The 26,246-nt window shown below is 40.2% G+C and overlaps 1 protein-coding gene across 3 annotated transcripts in view; it reads right to left on the reverse strand.

Annotated features, from left to right (window-relative positions):
* Positions 1–1,125: 1,125 nt before the first annotated feature.
* The window catches only part of LOC109425830 (putative inorganic phosphate cotransporter), a 70,431-nt gene continuing 45,310 nt past the window's right edge, over positions 1,126–26,246 (reverse strand). For 2 of the 3 annotated variants that reach the window (XM_019680647.3, XM_019701180.3), the window contains exons 3-6: positions 12,452–12,973; positions 12,018–12,394; positions 10,840–11,214; positions 1,126–2,289 (exon numbers count right to left, since the gene is read on the reverse strand). In XM_019680647.3, coding sequence (XP_019536192.1) covers positions 2,029–2,289; positions 10,840–11,214; positions 12,018–12,394; positions 12,452–12,973 — 1,535 coding nt within the window. In that variant the 3' untranslated portion in view covers positions 1,126–2,028. Of the gene's footprint in view, positions 2,290–10,839; positions 11,215–12,017; positions 12,395–12,451; positions 12,974–22,703; positions 23,456–26,246 lie in introns of those variants that run through there. The other variant, XM_062856759.1, reaches the window with a different exon arrangement.

The raw sequence follows: 26,246 nt of genomic DNA on the forward strand, positions 1-26,246 counted from the left end.
AAAGATGATTGCAATCATTCAAACTTCACAAATTGCTCAAATTATGGTAGAAATAAATCATTTACCTTAACTTTTCGGCTTCCTTGCAGCCTATTTTGCCATAGTGTACCAGTTATGGCAAATCCCATAAGGAATTCATGTAAATAGTGTGAAGTGGAACCCACATTAACAAATATGTCCATAACTGGTACAGGGTTCCTAACATTGGCACACGCCGTAAAAAATACTAAAAGCAGTTTTGGCTCCAGTTTTATATTGTTCCTGTAAAGTATGAAAACTAATCAATCATTTGACGTATTGTTTACATTCGACGGTCTTCTTCTTATTTTTGTAGAAATAGTTTTTCTTAGGTGGTGCGATAACTGGTACAGGCACCCTACATGAGAGTTTCAAAGGGCTTCAGATTATCAGATTGTTTGGGTAGTTTAAAAGAGGTATTAAAGGATTTCAGGGATTTTCAGTGGGTTTCATAGGATTTAGGGGATGTTTTAGGGAAATTTTAGGAGGGTTGCAGGAGAACTTATGGGGTTTGTAGAAGTTTTTTAGGTTTCAGAGTTTTTTTTAGCAAAATTCCAAAAGAGTTTTAAAAGATTTCAAGTTTTTGGTGGTTTTCAGAAGGTTTTATGAAGTTTTAGGGGTATTTTAGAGGAATATTCGGAAGTTCTCGGGTAGGTTTCAGTTGAGAGAGTGGGAGAGAGCATTGAACGTATCCGTGTCTTCAAGTCCCCTACGCCTCTGAACTTAATCGAAATCCACTGGAGTAATGGACATACTTTGAATAAAATTTACTCAAACGGAGGCTCGAGTATACTCACGTAGATCGCGGCTGGCACCCCTGTCATAGAGAGTCCGTCAGATGGATTAAAAAAAGTTGCATCCTCCGAAGAGCAAAGTCTGGATCCAGAATCCGCATACCTACTCCTTCGCCGTGCCTGTCAAGATTAGACGAAGACGCCGGACGGACGACCGCGCACAAGATTTGGCCGATAAGAAGGCGCGATCCGCGCATCATCATCGTCGTCGTCGTCGTCGCGATGACAACCACTCACTCACTCAGCAGGCTGTGACATATTTACCACCGGAATACCGGGGAGGGGTGAGAAAATAAAAATGCACTTTTGTGTCTTCTTTTGTTTCATTGCCTGGCTTCACCTGGCGGGTATCTCACCAGATATGTGTATTTGTTTGATTATTATCGTTTTTATTATCATCTCGAAAAGAGAACGAATGACGGATGTTGGATTGCGCGCTCGCTTGCTGACATTCGCTTAAATATGTACAGAGTAGAAAAATATATGATGTTTTGTTTCGCTTTTTTTTTTGTTTTTCTATAATATATTTGACTATACAGTAAATTGTATATGCTTGCTAGTGTGTAATCACCAGTTTTCGATATTCCATGCTCTGGGTAGGGCATGGCACAACCCTCGCTTGCTACGTGGCACTGTGTGGAATTGACGGTCAACGACGATATGTTTTGGTTAATTCTTTTTCAAAGATTTAAAACTGAACTGTTCCGATTCCGGCCTACTGCGTTAAAAACCGTGTTCGAACTCCCGACGGAAATGGAGTGCCGATTGCTTTGATTTTTTTCTTTTTTAGAATAAGTTTTTCCTAGTACTTTTGGCTCCGGTTGCCCAGTCACTGCTCCAGGCAGACCCCATCACTCAACAATCAATCAAAACCGGGTAATCGTGTTAATTGAACTTATCTAGAAAATCACTCGCTAATAATGATAACAAGTCAATGTACAAGAATATCAAAACAGAATAACCTAATTCAGACGGTTAATCTAGAGTAAAGCATCGAATAAGGATAGATTAGAGGGGAAAGTGGGTGATAGTGGTGGAAAGGCAGGAGTAATCGTGATCGTGAGTTTTTGTTTTCCCTAGGAGTGAGTTACGGTATCGAAAACGTTATTGCCTAGTGTCTTTCTTAAACCGAGAGAAATCCTAAAACCTACAACAGCCTACATCAGAGCGGGAACGACCGGAGAGTCGTCCCCGTGTAAGGAAGGTCCCCGTACTACTACTGCCTCTGTTCGGCTGCGTTATTCGCTCGGTACGTCGTCGTCGTGCCATTCGTCGCTGTCGTGCCACCGTTGGCAAGATTACTGTGGCCGTTCTCGTAGGCGGGCGCTTCGATTGAAACGGGCTTCTGAGGTTCGTCGTTGTCCGGATTGTCCCACGGTTGCCGCGTGCCGGACGCGAAGATGTTGTAGAACGTCGCGGTGAAGATGTACACGCACGCCGCAATCACGAACACAATTCGCCACTGCGCAATGGTGGGCTGGAATAAGCGGGGGGAATAGACGAGATAGATTGTCACAATTATTCAATTGTAGATAGAGGATGATTGATTCGATGATTTTCAACTGAGATGGAATTCACCTTAGGGGGTGATTTTGTCAATCTAGTGAATGTAAAGACTGTTCATTTTATAAAGAGGACACCTTATTTGTGTGATATCTTTTTTATTTTTCAATAAAATCATTATCGGTTTTTTGCATAAATTTCCATAGCTGATCTACACTGTAGGAAAAATATAACATCATACAAATTGTCCTTAGTTATGGAACTGAAGCGGTTTTCGTTAAAACTCAATAAAACCCCATTTCTCAAAATTCTACACAACTTTCCACATACATAACTTTAAAATTTTCATGAACTTTTCAATGTGTTGGGATCTAATACTATTCTCCTAAAGGTAGAGTGTAATAGTTGGTCAGTAATAATGCACCAAGCATTATACAGCTTGATATAGTGAGTTGCCTTGTTATCAATGAAATTGATAAAAAAAAATGCTTATTTAAGTCCAGTGATGCAATAACACTACGGAATCAGTTCAAAATTTGTCCAGTATAGAAGAGAATCGCATTCTAAATGATACCGAAGAAAAATATGCTTTAAAGTACATTCTTCATCATACATTTAATACTTAATGATGGCCATAATGAACAATTGCATACTTTTTGCTCCATAAATGCATGTTTTTGATTCTAGAGAAGCTTATTATTATTTATTTTCAGCAAGGTCTGACCATATGTAATTATATACCTTATTTAAAAATAACTACATGTTAATCTTTATTTTCGACATCATTGTTACGTTGTATTTGCAATAGACTACATCGTTATTTAGAAGAACCTTCATAGAACGAAGCGGTTTTATCTCCGGTAACTGCCATGAAGCACAGTAACCAAGCCAACAATGCTATCAAGAAGCGATTTTCTGCATTTGAAATTGCATTATTAGTACTTTCGACTAGATCCATTGAAAACATTCAAAATATAATAGGGGTACTCACTAAACAGATATAATAGCTGCGTAAGCCATGATTTTCTGTTTATTTGAAATGTTTCATGATTTTGCGAAGGAAATAATCAAAGATTGCCTTGGTGATCACGACGTTTAATCAGTTTAATCAGTTTACGCTGTTAAGTGAATCCCCCTAATATTTTTATACATTTTTGTTTAACAAATAAATTTTATTCTGAAAATCGAGTCCAATTTGTAACTTTAATATCTCAACAACCATTATTCCGATTAGGTTTATATTTTGCCAGAATATGTATCACTCAAACTGCTGCAGCATGGCAAACACTTTTTTGCAATTAAAAACGATACACCGATGTTTTACAGAAATTTTGTGTTTATCTTTAGTTTTTGGGAATTGAAAAATTGATCTCTCGAAACACTTTGCCACATTTCTATGAAGTTCAATAATTTTAAACCAATTTATTTATGGTTATTATCTGCTAATATAATGTACTGAACAACTAACCAAGGCTGCTCAAATTTGAACTACGCGTTTTCTTTTTATAGCCTTGCAAAGTTGTCCTCTTTATAAAATGAACAGTCCTTATTACGCTCAAAATCAGATTCCTTCGGAAGATAACATAAATATTTAAGTTGTACATGATATCTTTAATTGTCAAAAACTTTGAAATCCCTGGAACTTTCAACAAAATGTCGAGATCTTTACCGAAATAGTGAAATTTCTAGGATACATTGAAAGTCACGATCCGATCGTAGTAGGCGTTACTACGTGTAGACTTATTTTTAGCTGCTTGTCACATTTCTTTTGCGTTCGTTAGTTTTTTGTTGTCTTTTTCGCGAATCCGCTGACAGTTTGGTCGGTGCTACGCCATTCGGATGGTTCTTCCGCGGGTGAGAGTGTTTGTTCTACGTTAATTTTGAGATATGTGAAGGATTGTGTTCCAACTTATATTCAGGGTTGTGCCTTGAATTTCTACCGTGATTTCTCCTTCAAATTCTTTCACAGATTCACACATAATTCTTCCCGCGAGTTCTTCCTTGAATTTATCACAGGTTTTTTTCCTAGTGGTTTGTCAGATTGTTTAGGCTTCCTCCAGTTTTCCCACTTTTCCTTCTGAGATTCTTTCGGTGCAAGGAATTTATAAAAGTTGTTCCTAGGATTTCTACTAAAGTATCGTCCAGGATTTCTGCAGAAGTTTTGCCCTAGGCCTCTACTAGAGTTTCTCGCTGCATTCTTCCCGGAGATCTTTCCAAAATGTATCCTAAATTCCTTCAGGAATTTCTCTTATTGGTTGTGTTTCTTGATATTTTTGAGAGATTCTTGCCCGAAGTTCTTCCAGGGATTTCACCTGGATTCCTTTCGATATATCTCCAGAAGTTTCTCATAAGAAATTTTCTTAAGTTATGCCAGGAAATATTCCTAAGATAAACTCCTAAAAAACTCCCTGCAAGCACTCCGGGAGAAACCATCAAAGAAATCTCAAAAGTAGCATTTAGAATCTCGGAACAATTTCCGGTAGGAATCCTGGAAGAGCTCTGGGAATAATCACGAGAAAATCTGTAAAGCAAAATCTCAGGCGTGATCACTGCAAGAAATTCATGGGAAATCATGGGAAGCACTTCATGAGAAATTCAGAAAAACTCTGAGATACATCGCAGAACCAAACCGGAAGTCTCGGGAGTTGTTGCTGTTGTTTATTCATTTATTCACGTGAGTCTTTAACCTTAGTCATTTACTCGCAAGTCCCGGTGGTTATTTCGAGATAAATCTCTGGTAACACTTAGAAGGAAATCCCACAAGAACCTTTAAGAAATATTCCAGCAGAAGCTTCTGCAGAAATCCAGTGAGAAACTCTAGAAGAAAGTTTACGGAAATTTTTTTGACGATATCACAGGAGAAACTTCGGAATTTATTCCGGGAGGTACTCCAGAAGAAAATTCGTTAAAAACTCCTCGAGAAATCCTTGGAGGAGCTCTAGTAGAAATCCCAAAAATAACTTGAGGAGTTCCAAAACACAGTAGGAGTCCCACGAGCGACTCTAAGAGCTATACCGGGAATACCTCTTGAAGAAATTCTGGAAAGGAATTCTGTTGGATCCCCGTGAAAAACTCTAGGAGAAACCGGTCAGAATTTAGGAATCCTGGAACATTCACAAGGGTAAATCCCGGAAACAATTGTTTGAATCTTGAAAAAATGCTGATTGAAATCCGTAAGAATTTCTGGGAAATATTTAAAAAAGGAAAACCTAGTTAAATGGTGTGAAAAAACTACCGATGGAATCTTGTGGGAAATCCTGGGAGGTCTTGGGATGCCTACAGTGCTTCACAGGATAAAATACGCATTGATCGATTTTCATATAAAATGTCCAAGTTTGGAGCTCCGGTTCTCAGCTTATAGTGCACAGATTGCCTTAAAATTCCAACTGGACATTCTTGATAACTTGAAATTTACCTTGTTTAGAAATTAGACTATTCCATCAGTAGGTCGGCTCTAGAGGACTATTCCATGCAAAATTTTTGAATTTATCAAAAATCTCACATTTTGAGAAAAATCGTGAAATTTTTATTTTGGAATAATTCCGAAATTTGAATATTCAAAAAATTGTGCTTCTGCAAGTTGATCAGGCTAACGAAGCACATAACTTTTTCTAACACAAACTATTTGCTTGAAACCTCCCGGATATTATTCACAGGCTCTTAAAAAACCCTTTTAGGATTCATTTGGAAATTTGCTCATTTTTTTTAAGAAAATCTCGCACAGATTGCGACAGAAATTCTTCTTTGAATTTCCTCAAAAACTTCTTTACGGCTTCCTTTAGAATTTTTTGTAGAAATTTGGTGAAAGGATTTATTTGGAAATTCCACTTGGGACTCCAGCCGCTATTTTAAAAGAAAAACTAGCATGGAATGCTTCAGCAATTCCACCCTGGATTTCTCCAGAAAATCATGCAAAACTTCCTCCATGACATTTTTTAGAAAATTTTGTCATAGAAGCTTTCTGGAAGTTTTCCTAGGTTTTTTTTTAATGATTCATTCAAAAATTTTCCCCATTTTTCCCGATTCTTGGAAAATGGTTTATGTTAGAGATTAATGTAAGAATTTCTTTAAAAAATTCTCGAAATAAAATGACCTAGACCATTATCGGTTTATTTGTCTTTATTTAAGAGACTTTCAGCCCTTGGCTCTTCGTCATGAGGAGTTTTTGTTTTTGTTTTTTTTTTTACCAAATAGTTTGAAATTAAACTTTTAATTCAGCTTAGTTGAAAAAGATGTGAGTTCAATTGGTTAAAAAAACCTAGACGAAGAGAACATTTAACAGTTTTCTTCAGATACTCATCAATAAATTTCTCCAAAAATTCGCCAATGATTTCTTGAGAAAACCTGTTATAGATTTCCTCAGTAATTTCTTCAGAAATTTAGATTTTTTTTCACGGGTTACTTCAGATATTTCTACAGGATTTTTCTACAGGAATCACTGGCTCTAAAGGAAATTTTTCCAGTGATTCTTCAAAAGACTTATTTGGAAATTTTCATCAAAAAATTCCTGTCTGTTGCATCAAGTTGGGAACAACATGACAATTTGTGTCAAAAATGACATTAATACCAAGGGAGGACTATATGTTGTTATAGAAATTTCTAAGTAAAATTCTTCAGGAATCCTGCCATAAAATCTTCTAGGGTTTTTTTTTTCATAAATTACTCAAGTGATTTCTTCAAAAAACCCTCCAGAGAATTCTGCAGAAAAACTCCCATGGATTGGGAACCTTAAGAACATCTTTTCCTGGAATTGTTTACAGAAAATCTTGCCCTGATTCTTTCTACCTCTAGATTCCTCTAGAGATTCTTCCAGACATTTTTCAAGTATTCTTTTAGAAAACATTCGGCAATTCACACTTCTGAAGAAAACATCTCAAATTATTATTAATAAGTTCTTCTTTTACGATTTTTCTTTTGAGAATTGCTTCTGAAATTCCTTCAAAAGCTGCTCTAAGAACTCCTTTAGAAAGTTATCAATGCATTTCTCGCTTTTTTTTCCTAAAAAAATAGAAATCACTTTATAAAATCTTGTATGGATTCTTTAGGAAATTTCAACAATGACTACTTCAGAAATTCTGTGAGTAATTCTTCCAGACATTCCTTTTTTACAAATTTATCAAGAGATTTCTATTTTTTTAAAAGAAATCAATTAGAAAATCTACAAGGAAATTCTTTCAGATATTGTTGTGGAATTTCTTCACAATTTTTTTCATAGGTTTTTGCAAAGATTGATATTGATACTCATTTAGTGGATTCTTAAGAAATTCTTCCGAACATTTCTTCCCCAACTGACATTGAACAAGCACATTTATAACGTACCAATTCAGCATGGTACCGAATACCGTATGGATATTTTTTAGGTACAACCTTTGTTCGTTCGTACATACAAATATGATGAAATTATAAAGCATAGTGTTGTGTACCAACTGAACTGTTTGTTGTTAAAAGCTTTTTACAAATATATAGTAAAGCCGTTATTCAGCTTTGGCAAAAATGATTAACAATAAATAAAATTCTTTTTTTTTTAATTTCCACGGAGTTTATGATTGGTACTTATGCTAAGAACAAATATTAACACATAAATTTACCTAAATCAAGATTCGAATTGCGCCATCCGAGAGATGATGAAATAAAGCCCTCAAATCAAAGCACAATCTTCCCGTGTTTTAATAATGATCACACTTCGACTCCTATTCAGCAGTGGCGGATTAGCACTGAACAAAATAATAGTCCTGTTCAATGAAGTTACCCATTTGTTGACGAATACATAAGAACAGGAAGCAGGAACTTTAACCATGTTCAACCTACTTCTTCGAACAGAACTAATACTTAATTCAGCTGATGTTTTATAAAAAAAAACGTGTTTTCATCCTGTACTCTGAGTCGAAGTATGATGTACCGAAAACGTTGTACAGATGTATGTGCTAATTTGAATATAAACTAAACAAGAAGCAAATTAAGGTCTTGTTCAGCTATTTTGTAAAGGTGTTGCTGCAAATCGAACAGAAGTCTTATTAAATGCTTAAAAATTGTTTCACATTATCATTGTTAATATCGATACGAAAGGTTGAACATTGACTACATTTTCAATTGAAAAAGCATTCGTACAGTAATGTGTACAGCATTATTTTAGTTCAGCTATCATTACTATTATAAAGCAACAATTCATCTTGGATTTCACTGGAAATTCCCGAAGGAATTCCTTCAGATTTCTCTCAGTAATTCAAGTAAGAATTCCTCCAGGAAATCGTTCAGGAATTCATATAGTCTCGTGAATTTCACCGAGTATTCCTATATGCATTTCTCGAAATTATCGCAAGAATGGCTCTTACAGTTTCTCTCATAATCTTTGAGTTTCTAACGTAATAACGAGGTATCTCGTAACACTGGTATCTGTTACAGCCCGTGCTCAAACTTCTGACGATATCTTGAAGTTCTTCGTTTGGGTAAGATTCATTCGAAAACAAATCTTTGATGTGACTGTCGAGAGATGGAACTGGAAATCGTGACTTATCTCTATTTTAAGAACAAGATATATTTTACCATTTTTGTTGACAAAGCTGGTAAGATCGAAGAGATCTCTGCAACTGCCAGACGTCGATAGTAAATTATTCATTCTATCCCATTCTCAGGTATCACAAAGAAACAAGGAAGTTGTTGATATTTCGATCATTTTTGTAACATTCTTTATGAATTGCTCTACAAGTAGGTTAGTACAATTGTTTTGGAATTCCTCCTGGATGTTCTATTAATTTTTTGTTTAGTATTTTTTTAGATTTCTCTAACATCTCTATTCAATCCTTCGAGGATTGTTTCTGTATGTTCTTATAGTGTTCCTCATGGAGTTCATCTTCAGAAATTCCTTCTAAGAGTTCAGTAGACGGTCTGTCCGAAATTTCTCAAGGAATTCTATCTGGGATTTAAACGAGACTTTCTTCTGGCATTCTTCCAGAAATAGTTTCTGAGATTTCTTTAGGAATCCCTTCTGGGGTTCCTCCAAGATATTTTGGAATCTTCAAAGCATCCCCTCAGAAGTTTTAAAGCGTTTCAAAAGGAATTTCGTCTCTACTTGAAGATCCTCTTGGAATACCTCCAGTAGTCCCTACTGGCATGCTTCCTAATCTTGCTTCTGTTTCTTTTTTATCATGAATTACTCTTGGGTTTCCTAAAGATATATCCAACAGTTTGCTTCTAATATGTCTCAATGATTCAGCTCAGGGATTTCCCAAGGGGATCTTTCTGCAATTCTTCAACATATTTCATCGGGTATTTCTTCACAAAGTCCTTCTCTCTGGATGAATTCATTACTCAAAGAGATCGATTTGGGCTTTCTATAAGAGTTTATTCTGGGATTACTTTTGAACTTTCTTTCTGGAATTCTCCCGGTACATCCTTCCAAGATTCCATAAGTAACGTGTTGAGGAATACCAGAAGGTAGGGAAATTTCACCAGGAAAAATCCTAGAAAGAACTTCTTGAGGATTGCAGTCTGAGGAGAGACTTCTTAAGCAATTCCAAAATAAATGTTTCAAGGAATCCCAGAATCGCAAAAGCAATACCTAAAAATATCACAGCAGAAATTGTAGGAGAAACAGCACAAGAAATTTCTAAACCTTATCAAGAACTATTGAAGGAATTCCAGAGGGATCGTCAAGAAAAATCTTTGAAGACCCTTCTGAGATTTGTTTAGGACTTCCTTCTGGAATCCCTCCAAAAATTTCTTCTGCGATTCCTCCAGAGATTCCTCAAATATTATTTTTTAGGATTTCTGCTGGACTTTCTTCTTCCTCATAGAGTCAATCATTTTGTTAAGATATCACAATATACAATTCTACAAGAAACCTTCTAGGACATCTTCATAAGTTTCTTTCACAATTCCAAGAGAAACTCCAGGAGAAATTATATTTTCAGTAGTGACTTAACTTTTTTTCTTATTTAGGTTTTAAAGTTGCGAAAAGGACCTTCTTGACGATTCCAGAAGCAACAGCGGAGGGATTTCCTGAGAGATTTCTGAAGAATCCCAAAAAGAACTACTAGAGAAATTCCAGAAGGAGCCTAAAAGATCTCCTCGACGGATTTCATAAGAAAGTCTTTGAGGCACATGAGAAGAAATTTCTGTACGAAACCTAGAAGAAATGTCTGAATGAATCCTAGAATGAACTACTGAAAGATTTTCAGAACAATCTCCAGGAGAAATAAGTCCATTTAACTTATGGTAGTACATTCGAAGTTTTGGAAGTTCACTTTTAATTGCGGGTCTATTTATCCACAACTGATCATTGATTCAAATGTTTGGTGAAAACATTTGACGTTGCGATTATCAAAATCATGACATTTACCAGCACTGCACTGGTAGAAATTCTTCAAAAATTTTAAAATAGGTAAATAGGTAAAAATCCGTAAATCGTGATTCGAAATTGTGCTGTTTTCTTACACCAAAAGTACTTTTGTGCAATAGGGAATAGTTATGGAGTTATGGAGTTATGAATTACTGCAATCACTGATATTTTAGTGTTTCAACTTACCTTGCCCTCGATGATGTTACCAGCTGCGATGGGAGCTAATAGACCAGCTAGATTAGCCGAACAGTTGGTAAAGGCCATCAGGATACCGGCATACCGCGGCGTCAGGTCCAGATGGTTGATTTTGAAACCGGCGTAGATACCACCGTTGAAGCCCACACCGATGGTCAGGATGGCCACCGTCAGTGCCCGGTTGCAACCGGTGTAGGACGCGATGATGAGCGCAATCGCCGGACCGTACTGACCGATACTGTTCGAGAGCTTGCGCGTGAGGGTGTGCGTGAAGCGTCCCGACGTCAGCATCCAATCCGCCACCCAACCGACACCGATCGAGAAGATCCACATCGCCAGGTAGGGCAGGGCCGAAAGGGTTCCGTTCTGTGGTATGGGGAAGAAAGGAAGAGAATGGTAATGAGGTTTTCCAGGAGATGTTTGGCAACGTCACTCACACAGCGGTTTGTACACACTTAAAAAATATTCGCGGGCTCGGCTTTTCGCGCACAGCCGACTACTCAGCAAACTCAAAAACTGATATCTCAGTAAAAATTACATTTGTTAGCTGATTCTCAGCTTAAGAGTTGCCGAATCTCAGTAATAAACTGTCAAAGTAACTGAGATCTCGGTAATGTTGTTGCTTGCCGAGCGCTCGGCTGTGCGAATCTCGGCGAAAGTTTGAGAAAATGCTGAGATCCCAGCATTTCAAATTAAGTGTGTACGAAACGTCCTTCATGATTACTAGAAATCATTGATTCTATCATTTTTAAGTATTGTTTCTAAGACTGTTTATGTGAAGACTACACCCGAACATTTGTATAAAATTCAGGGAAAAACTGTATGCTTTAAAAGAAATGTATGGTGGAATGCCTGATATTATGATAACCTTATTCATTTAGGTCAAGTACTTTTACTGCTAACAATCAAACAAATTCAATGACTTCTAGGCACTAAAACTAATCTCCATTCATACATTTATACCGGATGGCTAAGTCAATCAGGTGGAGATAAGAATAAATTTCTGCTGAATTCGCTCTCACTAAATTGATCACAGCAAGCGAAAACAAATTACCCAATTTGACATAATAGCCGCCGCCTACTGTGACAATACGCGCGGGCGCGCGCGCTCATCCACACACACCGGACGATCCACTCAATTAAAGCAATCAGCAATCTCAACAACTTACCGCCTTGATCGAGAATCGCAGAACCTGCTTCATGTACGTGGGCAGCTCGGTCATCAGCGTCTCGTAGCCATAGTTCTGACCCAGATGCGCCAACAGGATCGCGTAGAACGGCAATGACCGCGAAATGGACTTCCACGGGATCGGAGGAATGTTAACGCCGGCCTTGCCCCACAGCGACTGCTGGATGTACTTGCGTTCGTCCTCGGCGATCGACGGGTGCGTAATGGGGTCCTCGTGGCAGGTCCACAGGAACGCCACGGACCACACCGTACCGATGATACCGAACACGTAGAAGATCGACGGCCAACCACCGTCGAACCCGTGGTCGGCTAGCAAACCGGACAGCGGCATCGAAATGACCGTTCCGAACTGGGCACCTGGAATAAACAACTTGTCAATCTCACTTCTTATACCCCAAATCCCCAAATCCTTACCTGAATACACGATCGAGCCGACTCGCGATCTCTCGTTGGGTGGGATCCACTTGGCCAGCATTGCATGCGTGCACGGTACGATAGGACCCTCGCCCAAACCTTGGATAAACCGAACGACAATCAACCATGGAGCGCCACCCTGGCGGGCAGCGATTGGGACCAGGAAGGCGAACACCGAGTTGATCAGCATTCCCCATCCGAGGAACTTCATGGCGCCGTACTTCTTGGCCAGCAGGCCGAACGGAATCTGTGTGATGACGTACCCGTAGAAGAACGACGACAGGATGTAACCCTGTAAACTGGTACTCCACAGGAACTCTCCATCTTTGTGATCGGCTGGATCCGCCGGTTCGCCGTAGTCCGTGTCCGGACACTCGTCGTCGAACACTTCGGCTTCGTGCTCGATCGCCGTTTGGTTCACCATGGCAACGATGGCCACCGACATGTTGGTTCGCATGACGTACGCGTTGGCCATTCCGAGGAACAGCATGAACACGACATAGTGCCGCGTGCCGAAGCGCCCTGTTCAAACGACAAAACAAAACGGATGGAAGTCCGGGATTAGACGAGTGAGTGAGTGAGTGGTTCCAGCACACTGATAGAGGAACTGACTGTGTTTACCGACGGAGGAGGCGATCACGTTGCAAACGCTTAGAGTTAGTTTGCATATTATATTATAAAGCGATTAGAATACAATTAACGTGGTGGCTGACGGCCGTCGCCCGGTTGAGTGAGAAAGAGGGAGAGAGTGCTGGGAAGATGATACCGGTGCGATAGGACGCCGCCATCAACAGCAGGTATCCGCGAAGGGCCTGCTGAAGCCGTACGTAAATCGTGGTGTTTGAACTGAATTTATAGGTACAAGGAGGTGTTTTACGAGCAGCGTGGAGACCGAAGCTCCGCTGCGCGTAAACAAACCGTCAAGTGAATCACATCGCAGCAATCCGTGGACAATGGGATTAGCGGTCGGTTGAATGGTGGAGAAGTTCTCTGTATGTCATGGCCATCTAGACTTGGGCTCCGTTACGTACTTGGAGAGGATGGTCATGGAAAAGTTTCTGGGTACAGTCAACTCTTGCTCAAGCGGTGGTAAAGTTGCAAATATAGAATGTAAAACGCAGGTATGCAAAATCCAATACCTACAACCTGAAGATATCAAAAGACCATGCATAAGAAGTAAAATGCATAAAACAAATAACTGCACGTTTTAATTTTGAGCACTGAAATGTGTGTCTACAAAAGTCGACCAAATTCCATTGACCATACCCGGGTAGAGCGAAATGGCAAATGAAGGGCAAATTTTACCATTAAAATAGAATGTTTGAATGGAAAAATTTGCTATTAGTTTGTTTGAAATAAGAGTTAAAATAACAAAAATAATAACTGAATTACTATGGCATAACAACTAAAGAATAACTGATTTTGCCATTGTAATAACAAAATAATAGCAAAACTAATGTCAAAATAATAACATATTTTAATATGATGGTAAATTTTGTTATTGTTTTGATATTGTTTCAGGAAGGTATGATAGTAACATTTGTTATTATTATGTTATTATACTATTTAGTAATAACTCGTCAATTACAAGTTTTACAATGATAGCATATTTTGTAATTTATGTGTCATTCTGAGCTATTCATAAAGAACTAAAGAATTGCAAATTTAGATATGATGACAAAATATGTTATTCTTTAGTTATTGGTTTGTTATTCACCTCTACCCGGGTATGGACCATTCTCCAATACACCAACAAAGCTAGCCATGAAAATGTTTGACAATTCTCAGGTCATTTTGACAGACCCCATACATGCACGAAAAAGACGGATCATATATTCTACTTTATCGATCTTGTTGCCGTCCTTTTCATGCTCATGTTACATCTGTCAAAATGACCTGTGAATGTCAGTCATTTCGAGGTTATGTTCGTTGGTGTAATAAAGAATATGAGTGGGTTACAAAGGCAACGAACGAACCACGCGAACCGCAATCGCAGCAAGCGAGTTCTATTTGAATTTCTGCAAGATAGAAGTAAAAATTTTCTCGTCCAAACTGGACGCTTTTTATTTACATGGAAAACACGTGGTGAAAGTGAAAATTAAAGTATAAAGAAATATTCTATAACATTAGGTTTGTAATAGAATAAATTAGTTTAAATTCAAATGAGTGGTTTTGTCAATCAATTCCGAACCAGCCACGCTGTAACAACCAGATTTTTGTAAGCTGTCGTTTGTCGAAATACTCAAGCAGCTCAATCGAGCAATCGAATGAAATTCAAATATGAATCGTCTGGTCCCAGTTCTTCATTACACCAATGAACCTAACCCCAAAATGACTGACAAATCTCAGGCCATTTTGACAGATGTACCATAAGCATGAAAAAGCCGGCAATAAGATTGATACAGTAGAATATGTTATCCGTCTTTTTCGTGCATGTGTGTGGTCTGTCAAAATGGCCTGTGAATTGTCAAACATTTTCATGACTAGCTTTGTAGGTGTAATGAAGAGTAGCTTGTAAACATAGTTAAAATTGTTGTTTTATTCCACTGTTATTACTCGAAGAACCAAATTCTTTTATTTCAAGCTCTGCTACCAGGTTATTGTGGTTTCCGAACATCGGGTCTCAGGTATGTATACCTTTGGCACTACGCCGTTTTTTTCTCAAAAAGTGCCTGTTTGTAAGTTCAAAGCTTTTAGAGCACACTTGGATCCTCTTCTGATTGTGATGGAAACTCCGAACTGAAGCGCTTTGTCCTGCGAGGGCAACCCAAATCGTTTAACGCGCTGACTTTCGCCCTGGACGATGCCCTTACGTTGAACCTAATCCAGGAGAAGCTGCTGGGCGAGATAAGCAAGCAGAACCGAAATTCGTCTCCGAGTGATCAAAACTGAAAGCTGCTGATCGGAAACAAACTGGGCTACAAGCTACGTTACTGCATGCTGCAGAATGAATCGAGTGGATCCAAGAGGCAAATGGAAAGAGAGGGTAAGCAATCAGTGAGTACCCTGAGAGGATAGCTGACCCAGAACAAGTCCCCTGATAAGTAAACGAACAGTGAGACTCCTGAGAGGGTAGTTGAACTAAAACGAGTTCCTTGAGAGGGTAATCAACCAAGCAGTGAGAGGGGAGCTGAATCAGAGCGAGTCCCCTGAGAGGGTAAGTAATCAGTGCGTCCCATGAGAGAGTAGCTGAACCGAAGCGAGTCTCGTGAGAGGATAAGCAAACGAACAGTGAGTCTTCTGAGAGGGTAAGCGCATCAGTGAATCCCCTGAGACGTTAGCTGACCTAAAACGGACTCCCATAGAGGGTAATCAAACAAACCGTGAGTTGCCTGAGAGGACAGCTGAACCAGAGCGAGTCCCCTGAGAGGGTGAGCAAGCAAACAGTGAGTCCTATGCGAGAGTAGCTGGACCAAAACAAGTCTCCTGATAGGGTAAGCAAACAAACAGTGAGTCCCCTGAGAGGGGAGCTGAACCAGAGCGAGTCTCATGAGAGGGAAAGCAATCATTGATTACGCTGAGAGAGTATAGCTGACCCAAAGCGAGTCTTCTGAGAGGGTAGCCGAACCAGAGCGAGTCCCATGAGAAGGTAAGCAATTAAGTAGTGAGTCTCCTAGAAGGGTAGCTGGCCCAAGACGAGTCCCTGAGAGAGTAAACAAACAGTGAGTCCCCTGAGACAGTACCTGAATCAGAGCCAGCTCTTCGAGAGGATAAGCAATCAGTGAGTCCTCTGAGAGAGTAAGGAATCTATGAGTGGTCTGAGAGGATAGCTGACCCAAAACGAGTCCTATAAGAGGGTAACCAAACAAAAAGTGAGTCCAATGAGATGGCAGCTGAGACATATCGAGTTCCCTGAGAGGGTAAGCAAACAAACAGTCTCCTGAGAGGGTAGCTGACCCAACGCGAGTCCCCTGAGAGGATAAGCAAACGAAGAGTGAATCTCATAAGAGGGTAGCTGAATAGAAGGTGTTGAAGGCTTTTATATGTTCTGAGCCTGGAAAGTTCAATTTGAAGTAGTATTTTGACAAAAGATGTGTTTTAAGGAAATCCTTTCCTAACCCCTACGGAGAGTGCTGTATATCGTTTTTTTTTTCTTTTGTTTCAATTTTGACGTACAGTAGAATTTTGCAACTACGTCTATGCCCTTTTTGAAAGATATCCCATAAGCGAATCCGGTCTGACATAAGAGGGGAGTACTCGAACGAAGCGCTGTTTAAGTTTTTCGTGAACTTTAACAATAATCCTAGTTCTTCACGCCTGTCCCAAATCTGGAGGAGCACCTGACGAGCAGCAAGCGATCTAGAAGATGGAAGGGACGGGATTAGAGTTCGATCCTTGCTACGAATTTGCTCACCACCGAGAGCTCTACAGGTGGTTGCTTATTGGCAAAAGCAACATTTTGGTGTCTTCTGTTGTCACAAAGAGATTGTTTGAATAATTGAATGTGTCCTTAATTGGTGATCGTGTTCGAAAAAAAAAACAGTTTCAATATGTAACTTTTCTTTTATAAGAATCTCTGTTTCAGCGACAGTTAAAAAATAGTCCAGAAACAGCGTGTCCAGATGACCGCACTCTAGTCCACAGCGTGTCCGGATTAGGGCACTCTAGTAATTGTCTCTTGGCAACAATAAAAAAAAACAGTCCATAGTGTGTCCGGATGACCGCACTCTTGTAAACAGCGTGTCCGGATGGTCGCAGTCTTGTCCACAGCGCGTCCGGATGACCACACCCTAGTCCACAGAGTGTCCGGATAACCGCACTCTACTAATTGTCTCTTGGCGACAATAAAAAACAGTCTATAGTGTGTCCGGATGATCGTAGTCTTGTCCACAGCGCGTCCGGATGACCACACTCTAGTAATTATCTCTTGGCGACAATAAAAAAAAACAGTCCATAGTGTGTCCGGATGACCGCACTCTTGTAAACAGCGTGTCCGGATGGTCGCAGTCTTGTCCACAGCGCGTCCGGATGACCACACCCTAGTCCACAGAGTGTCCGGATAACCGCACTCTACTAATTGTCTCTTGGCGACAATAAAAAAAACAGTCTACAGTGTGTCCGGATGATCGTAGTCTTGTCCACAGCGCATCCGGATGACCACACTCTAGTAATTGTCTCTTGGCAACAATAACAAAAAAAAAACAGTCCATAGTGTGTCCGGATGACCGCACTCTTGTAAACAGCGTGTCCGGATGGTCGCAGTCTTGTCCACAGCGCGTCCGGATGACCACACCCTAGTCCACAGAGTGTCCGGATAACTGCACTCTACTAATTGTCTCTTGGCGACAATAAAAAACAGTCTATAGTGTGTCCGGATAATCGTAGTCTTGTCCACAGCGCATCCGGATGACCACACTCTAGTAATTGTCTCTTGGCAACAATAACAAAAAAAAACAGTCCATAGTGTGTCCGGATGACCGCACTCTTGTAAACAGCGTGTCCGGATGGTCGCAGTCTTGTCCACAGCGCGTCCGGATGACCACACCCTAGTCCACAGAGTGTCCGGATAACCGCACTCTACTAATTGTCTCTTGGCGACAATAGAAAAAAGTCCATAGTGTGTCCGGATGATCGTAGTCTTGTCCACAGCGCGTCCGGATGACCACACTCTAGTAATTATCTCTTGGCGACAATTAAAAAAAAACAGTCCATAGTGTGTCCGGATGACCGCACTCTTATAAACAGCGCGTCCGGATGATCGTAGTCTTGTCCACAGTGCGTCCGGATGACCACACCCTAGTCCACAGAGTGTCCGGATGACCGCACTCTACTAATTGTCTCTTGGCGACAATAAAAAAGCAGTCTACAGTGTGTCCGGATGACCGTAGTTTTGTCCACAGCGCGTCCGGATGACCACACTCTAGTAATTATCTCTTGGCGACAATAAAAAAAAAAACAGTCCATAGTGTGTCCGGATGATCGCACTCTTGTAAACAGCGTGTCCGGATGGTCACAGTCTTGTCCACAGCGCGTCCGGATGACCACACCCTAGCCCACAGAGTGTCCGGATAACCGCACTCTACTAATTGTCTCTTGGCAACAATAAAAAACACTCTATAGTGTGTCCGGATGATCGTAGTCTTGTCCACAGCGCGTCCGGATGACCACACTCTAGTAATTATCTCTTGGCGACAATAAAAAAACAGTCCATAGTGTGTCCGTATGACCGCACTCTTATAAACAGCGCGTCCGGATGATCGTAGTCTTGTCCACAGTGCGTCCGGATGACCACACCCTAGTCTACAGAGTGTCCGGATGACATCACTCTACTAATTGTCTCTTGGCGACAATAAAAAAAAAGTCCATAGTGTGTCCGGATGACCACACTATTATAAACAGCGCGTCCAGATGACCACACTTTAATCCACAGCGTGTCCGGATGACCGCACTCTTATAAACAGCTCGTCCGGATGACCACACCCTAGTCCACAGAGTGTCCGGATGACCGCACTCTAGTAATTGTCTCCTGACGAAAAACAGCCCATGGTGTGTCCGAATGACCACATCCTAGTCCACAGAGTGTCCGAATGACTGCTCTCTAGTAATTGTCTCTTGTAAAAAAAAATCAGTTCATAGTGTGTCCGGATGACCGCATAACTGGACCCGAGATCAATTCATGGATTCATGAAGAAATGCATCCACGGGTCAAAGCTGTCCGGACAAATCTAGCTCCGAACGATCGATGGCAGCTCGGATTTGTCCAATTAACCGCCGACGCGTGTCTATACGTGCGTGTATACAAGGGGAAACAAACAGATGTTCAACATCTTGTACGTGGAGGACATCTCATCGTCTGCAAGACCGTGAACGAGTATGAAGCGATATGACGAGCCTGTTCAACGTAGTATCTCTAGATGATGTAAGATACTGGCATACATGCCAAACGTCTGGCATCACGGTTCGATATTGACAAGGGTGAAGCCATCATCCATTCCGACGGATCACGTCTACCTCCAATCAAAAGAGAAGGAGATCAACAAGCTATCAAACAACACTTCGCTGGAGTGGCGATTTGTTCTACATAGCGATCAACACGAGGTCAGATGTAGCGGTCAGCGTATCGTTTCTTGGACGCAATGCGAACGCTCCGAAATGCACTGCGCGTTACCTCTTGACAACGAAGCATTGCCGTCTCAAATTGAGTGGCAACTTGGTGGCAACAATGCTGACCTGGAAGGCTTTCGTGGACGGAGACTAGGTTCAAGGCTGGCGATCACCAGGACAGGAAATGATGTTCAGTTGAACAGCGAGGTAGCATACCTGTAACGCCTTTTCATTGACGGAAACCTAATACACAGCAGCAGATGAAGTTATGGGTAGTACGCAGATCGCAAGAAATTTCTTGCCCTATCTCGATGCGTGGAAAATTCAGGCAAGGAATCGCTCAAGAAATCAGAAAGCGTTGCCTTATTCCGGGTCCTTAGTACGGAGCTGAAACGAAACGTCAAATCAAATGGGGATTGCTGTGTTAAATTTCTTGACCATTCCGGTCACGGAAAAATAATGCACTGAACGGAAATTACTTGAGCGATTCCGTTTGAAGTGCATACCTCGCATTAGTCTCAAGAACTGCTTTGGATCCTGTTGTATAGACTACAGCATGGTGATTCTAGATGGCGATGTGCTACGAGAATCATCGCAGAAGGCTTTGCATACAAGAAATGTCAGAAAAAAAAATAACAGCATTTCTGATCTTCAATGAACGTGAAGTCAATGCAGTGAAGTCAGACGAAAATGAACAGCTGCAACAACGTCCGGTCTTTCAATGAAGAATGAAGTCTAGAAAAGGATAGTTCTAATGGAAAAGACAGAGTTACCTTTCAGTATGTCTTCGATAGAGAATGCGGAAATCCGTAGATGCAACAAGGGCTGTGATTGAAAAGACAGAGACCCTAAAGATGGAATCCGATAGAGGAAGCAGAGCTCCTTTCAAACAAATGGTTGGAGGCGGAAGAGTAACCTAATCAACAGAATTCGGAAGTGTAAGAACTTCTACCGATTGGGAGAGACAATTTTCCCACTCAATACCAAGTCAACAGGATACGGAAGTATGAGGACTTCCGTCGGTTGAAAGAGAGAGTGCTACTTCTGAATCAGAAATATTGGAAGTGATTCAATGTCTGTCTGTGATGTTCGAGGAAGAAATTGTCCCAACTACGAGAATCATCGCAGAAGGCTTTGCATAGCACGTAAGGCGGTGAAGACAAACGAAAATGAACAGCTGCAGCAACGTTCGGTCTTTCGATGAAGAATGAAGTCTTGAAAAGGACTTTGGAGAACCTCCGGTCACAGCTGATCCGATAGCTTTTGACAGACGTAGGTGAACCGGGGCACGACGAATAAAATCCTGGTGTCAGAACGGCTTCAACGAAGATCCTATCGCGTGGACACCATGTTCTAGTTCACCAAAGGCCTCGTTCAACAAGGTGTACTGACCGTAGTCTACTGCCGCTCTCTGAGTATATGGTTGCCAAGCCGTTGAACGAAATCAAATTGAAGAAGCATAGATCTACGGTTAGTGACTTCCTGGGCGAATTGAACATCAGGAGTGTTCAGATACCGCTCAGCCGCAGCAATCGGTTGAATTTCAAACATGTAAATTTTGTTAGAATAAAGCAATTCATTACATTGAAGCTACGTGAAGAAACGAGTTCTTTTACTTTAAGCTTTGCTAACACAGTTATCTCAAGTAACATTTCTGTAACCAATCAGTCTTGAAGAGGTTTTGAAAACTGTCATAAAACCTGTGGAGATTCCGAAGAAACTTAGTAGGCCTATGAAGGTTCCGATACGTATTGTCATTTTTCTGATATCCAATAAAATAACCTTCCGACAATTGTGTATTAATACGTTCCTTGTTAACTAATTAATGTACAAAACCGACTACCTTTTTTTAGTTTTATGTTGGTTTTAAGAACATTTTCTAGAATATTTGAATTAGTAACTTTACTTAGGATGTATTTTTAGTGCATTGGGATGGCAAATGATACTATTTTGCATAGGAGATTTTTTTTCCTATTTCATTTAGTGGGGTGAACATTAGAGAATGTCACTCCTTCAGAAAAATCCATATAAATTTGAAGACACAAGCTTTCGTATAGGATGACGCACGTCAAAGTATGATCTGACACGTAAACGACATAAATTTACGATATTGTTTTTTAACCCAAATTAGAAGAGGCGCGTGTCTAGCTGTGATAAGCAATTCAAAGCGCAATTAAAAACCAACGCAACCATGATTGATAACATTCATTGGCCATCGGCCAATATAAACGCAGATGCAATAAATCCCATGCAAAATTAATAGACAAGATGCCAATCGTTCACCACTTCTTCATCTTCTTTTCTCTGTCTCGCTGCTGCAAATGTTGACATGCCTCCTTCGATTGATTAACAATTTCCATATAATCTAATCTGCAAATCCGCTGGGCCACTCCATCAAACATTCGGTTCCCCATCCCAAATCGGTATCAGTAGCGCGAACGCTCATGACGCCTAATGAAATGTCGCCGATAACATGACTGCTCTCCCGGATGCCTCTGCCGCAAAACGTGCAGTATCACTGCTCACCGCCAGGTGAAGTGACCGTTTTAGTTTATCAACTGTTTCAACAATGACAGTCAGAAATCGAAAACCAAATACAAACGGGGCGCGTCTCGCCCCATTCCGGCTGGCGTTGCGGTGCTTCAAAATGTATGTTTGAACGTTCAAACGTTCTCAAACGAAACAACATCACGGAGAACAATGCGCACGTCCCGGCCGGCCGGCGCACAAGTGCTCGCGGCTCTCACGATCCATCGAATCCGCTTTTCACGCTTTTGTCATAGCAACCGCACGTGCACCGAGCGAGCGAGACACGGCTCGGTTGCTGCGATCGCGTGCTCCGCCCGCCTACTACTGCGCGCCGCCTCCGCCAAAAATCGCGAGGATGCCATAGGGTTTTAGGAAACTTTCGATCACCCGTTTAACCGATGACGACCAGGTTTATGTTTGTCAATCACAAAACAATAAATTAAGTAGGGTTGTTGAGCGAGGTAATGGAAAACAACGGCCGTTCTTGAACCGAATTCACAGATTGACGCAAGTGTCGCCCGCAAGTGTTGCCATACATAAATTGAGATGCTTATTTTCGTGACGATTGTCCGTATAAATCCCGTTTCGGGGTCAGCTGAAAGTCATACAATCAACGCCGCCGCTCGACTGACTTTGACCTAATTGCGAATTTTCGAATTTATGTTGATGAAATACTAACGTTTTTTCTCTGGGTACTCCTCGGCGATGCCAGCTTGCTCCCACACGAGAACGTGTCCGTCACGGGTTCGATTCTCCGTTCTGGCAGCGGGCGGCATTTTTGTAACTCTTTTGTTCCTCGCGGTAGATTATTAAACTTAATAGCACTAATTGACAACTTTCGGCGGTGCCTACTGAGATCTCTTCACTTTTCGCACTTAGAAAAACAAAAATCTATCGGGCTACTCGGATACAAAATACAGTTCGCTCGCGGGTTGTAGATACTGACGGTAAATCAATCGCTCCAAGAATTTAGTACGACTGAGCAACGTTATTTCTCCTCTTACTCTATGGTCTTATCGCGCAAAGACACTGGGTTTTCATTCACAGCTGACCAATGGAAATATTCATGTACTAGTCTACTGCAGGAAAATACTGGACAAAAACAAATAGTTGGCCATGCAGTAGACACTATCGGCGACGTAGAAACAGTGGTTGAACTTGAACCATTACGGAGGTGTCGTGTAAACGATTCCGGTTTCTGCTCTCGTTGGCGTGTGCACAAGCTCTATCCTACGACGATTCCACTTTTCTTGCCATTCAGCTTTTCCTCCGAGGGACAAAAAACTCGGTCTGACACACTACCGAGTCTCCGGAGCAAACTACAAGCCACCGTTCTTCTTATCAACCGTATCCCGAAACACACAACACTACTAAACACTATTCGAGTATCACAGAGGATTCCCAGGAGATAGTAGAAGAGATCACCACCTTCCGAGCTGCCGATCGAGCGACTAACTAGCGGAGCACATTTTTTCACGCTGATAACAAAAAAAAAACGCGCGTGAGTTCACCTATATCAAAGTAGGTACGTCTATCTCGTTCTAGCGAGGGGAGCGATAAGCCTCGCGATTGATTAATCAAAACTCGCTCGCCTACCGCGACTGAACGAAAGTGCGATGAAGACATTCATTCTAATAGTAGGCTGTGAACAAGCGCCACATGGTCGTGAAATACACTCACAGCAGAGACAGACGTCGACGTCGCCGTTTACTTATGCCTACAGAGCGATTCCAAGCAACAGCATCAAAATTAAGCAAAATTTTTAATTCATGATTTTCTATTGAACTGAAACTTTGCACAGTTTTTCAGTTCCATCTAAATCGCCATTTTTCGATATCAAATTTTAATTTTGAATCACGACTAACTTTTCAAAAGGGTGTATGTGAAAATGGTTCAAAAATATTCAAAAATCTGCACAGCCAAAATGGTTCGTTCGATTGCTATGAATTTTTCAGCAAAGTTAGATAACTAAATGGTGATTCCTAAGAAAATATACACTGTGAAAAAAAATCTTTTTTAACATTAAAAAATATCATTTTTGCCACAAAAACTCAAATATCTCAAAACCCTATCTTTTTACCAACGTAATTTTTTTAGCGAAGACGGTCCATTATATTAGCAATCTACCATAAAAATTTGGTGATGGTAAACTAATAAACAAAAAAGTTATAACATTTCAAACATTTCACAATTTTCACATTTGGTAAATATTTTTTTCTGTGTAAATTATTTCGGTCAGAAATCGCAGTTTGATGCTGATTTTATTGTTAAGCAAAGTTAGATAACTAAATGGTGATTCCTAAGAAAATATACACTGTGAAAAAAAAATCTTTTTTAATCTTAAAAAATATCATTTTTGTCACAAAAACTCAAATATCTCAAAACCCTATCTTTTTACCAACGTAATTTTTTAGGGAAAACGGTCCATTGTATTAACAATCTACCATAAAAATTTGGTGATGATGAACTAATAAACAAAAAAGTTATGACAATTAAAACATTTCACAATTATCACATTTAGTAATTTTTTTTTTAAGTGTAAATTATTTCGGCCGGAAATCGCAGTTTGATGCTGATTTTATTGTTAATGGTCGTGCGTGAGTAAAACAATCTGTTTTTATTATGTATTATGTATATTATATGTACAGTAATGTTCCGATTTTATCACGCCCTCCGCGCATTAGTCGTTTAAGGTACACCGGAGCAAGTTGAAATGGGTGGGGCAAGATGAAACACGAAGTTTTGAAACAGATTTCAATACAATTTTGTAATTTATCTTTCGTTAAAAGATTGTTTGAATCAAAAACTATGCGTTACGGCGATCAAACTATTTATTATCATTAGAAAACATCATGTTAACCCGCTGTTTCATCTTGCCCCACCCGTTTCAACTTGCCCCGGTGTACCTTATTCATTAATTTGCTGTTACATTTGAGGACAAGTGTTTTCCCTCTTCTTCAAGATGAATGTTGAGAGCGTGTTTTGCAACGTTAAAAATATTGAAATGGGTATAGATGTTGAAGAATATTCCAAAACATTTTTGAAAAGGGGCGTGATTAAATTGTTTAAACAGATGTCGCTGATGGTGCGGTGGCATGACTCTCTGCACTTAGCACTTCTGGCAATTTCTCAGTTGTTGTCGTTTTAGAACTTCCTGCGCCCTGCTTTACCGATGATATACAGATGGCTCGTTTGTCAAAGTCTAGACGACAGGACGTGCAAGTAAATTTGTATTCAATGTGGGCATTTGGGCATAACGAGTCTCTTTCAGTTTATCTATGGTGCTTTCGGTGAGATTTCGTAACTCTTTTGAACATTTTTTTTTCATCAAACGGTCTACAAGAGAGCGTTGAGTTGAAGACCTTTGAGAAAGCGACTGTTCATGTTGTTCGTTAGATTATAATAAACAAAATCACTTATTAGTTTTAACTGACTAGTTTGGTGTTGTTTGCTTGACTGAAGAAAAAAATTACTAATAATTAATTTAATATCCATAGCGAAGTATTTCTTTGCTTTTTCGTGAGCATTGTCATGGTATGTATACAGACACACAAACGTAACACTGACGAAATTTTCATTGACCACGCCTTTAACGATCATTTTGAATCTTGGTTGTGGCTTTCATAACCAGAAGAGCGCCCATCGTGCGTTTGACGTTTCACACCTGCGCCTTCTGATGACGATATTGCACAACGCAGTGTTTCGTGAAACATTTCCACCAGGTGGTGTTAGTGTGAACTGGGCGATGGATTTTCACGAAAATTGTTCTAGGCGTTTCGTCTGTTTGTCTATGGTATGTACCTCTCATGCATTTGTTGTTGTTGAAGTTACTCACATTCTTCCGATCATAAAGTCTGTTCTTTAAGAGGTAATTTTTTTTTAGATAAACTAGACGTATACGCGTATATAAAACTTTTATTATACAGCTTTTCTCTTAAAAATAAGTTTAATTCCATTTTTCTTATAATCAACAGCTTTTCAACACTATCAAGGGATTTTTTCACCAGTCACGTACAATAAAAAGTATGACACTCTCAATGTTTTTGATCACAACACTGGATCGCGTCTAAGTTTCAAATAGATACTACAGCAATTATGAATAATCAAACAAAAATATCATGAAAACAATTTGTTTAATTCAGGCGGTAGCCTTTACAATAAAATCAACATCAAAATATAATTCTCGAAATAATTTACACAGAAAAAAATTTTTTTTTGTTAC

The sequence above is a fragment of the Aedes albopictus genome, chromosome 3 (assembly GCF_035046485.1).
Source record: "Aedes albopictus strain Foshan chromosome 3, AalbF5, whole genome shotgun sequence".
NCBI classification, from domain to species: Eukaryota; Metazoa; Arthropoda; class Insecta; order Diptera; family Culicidae; genus Aedes; species Aedes albopictus.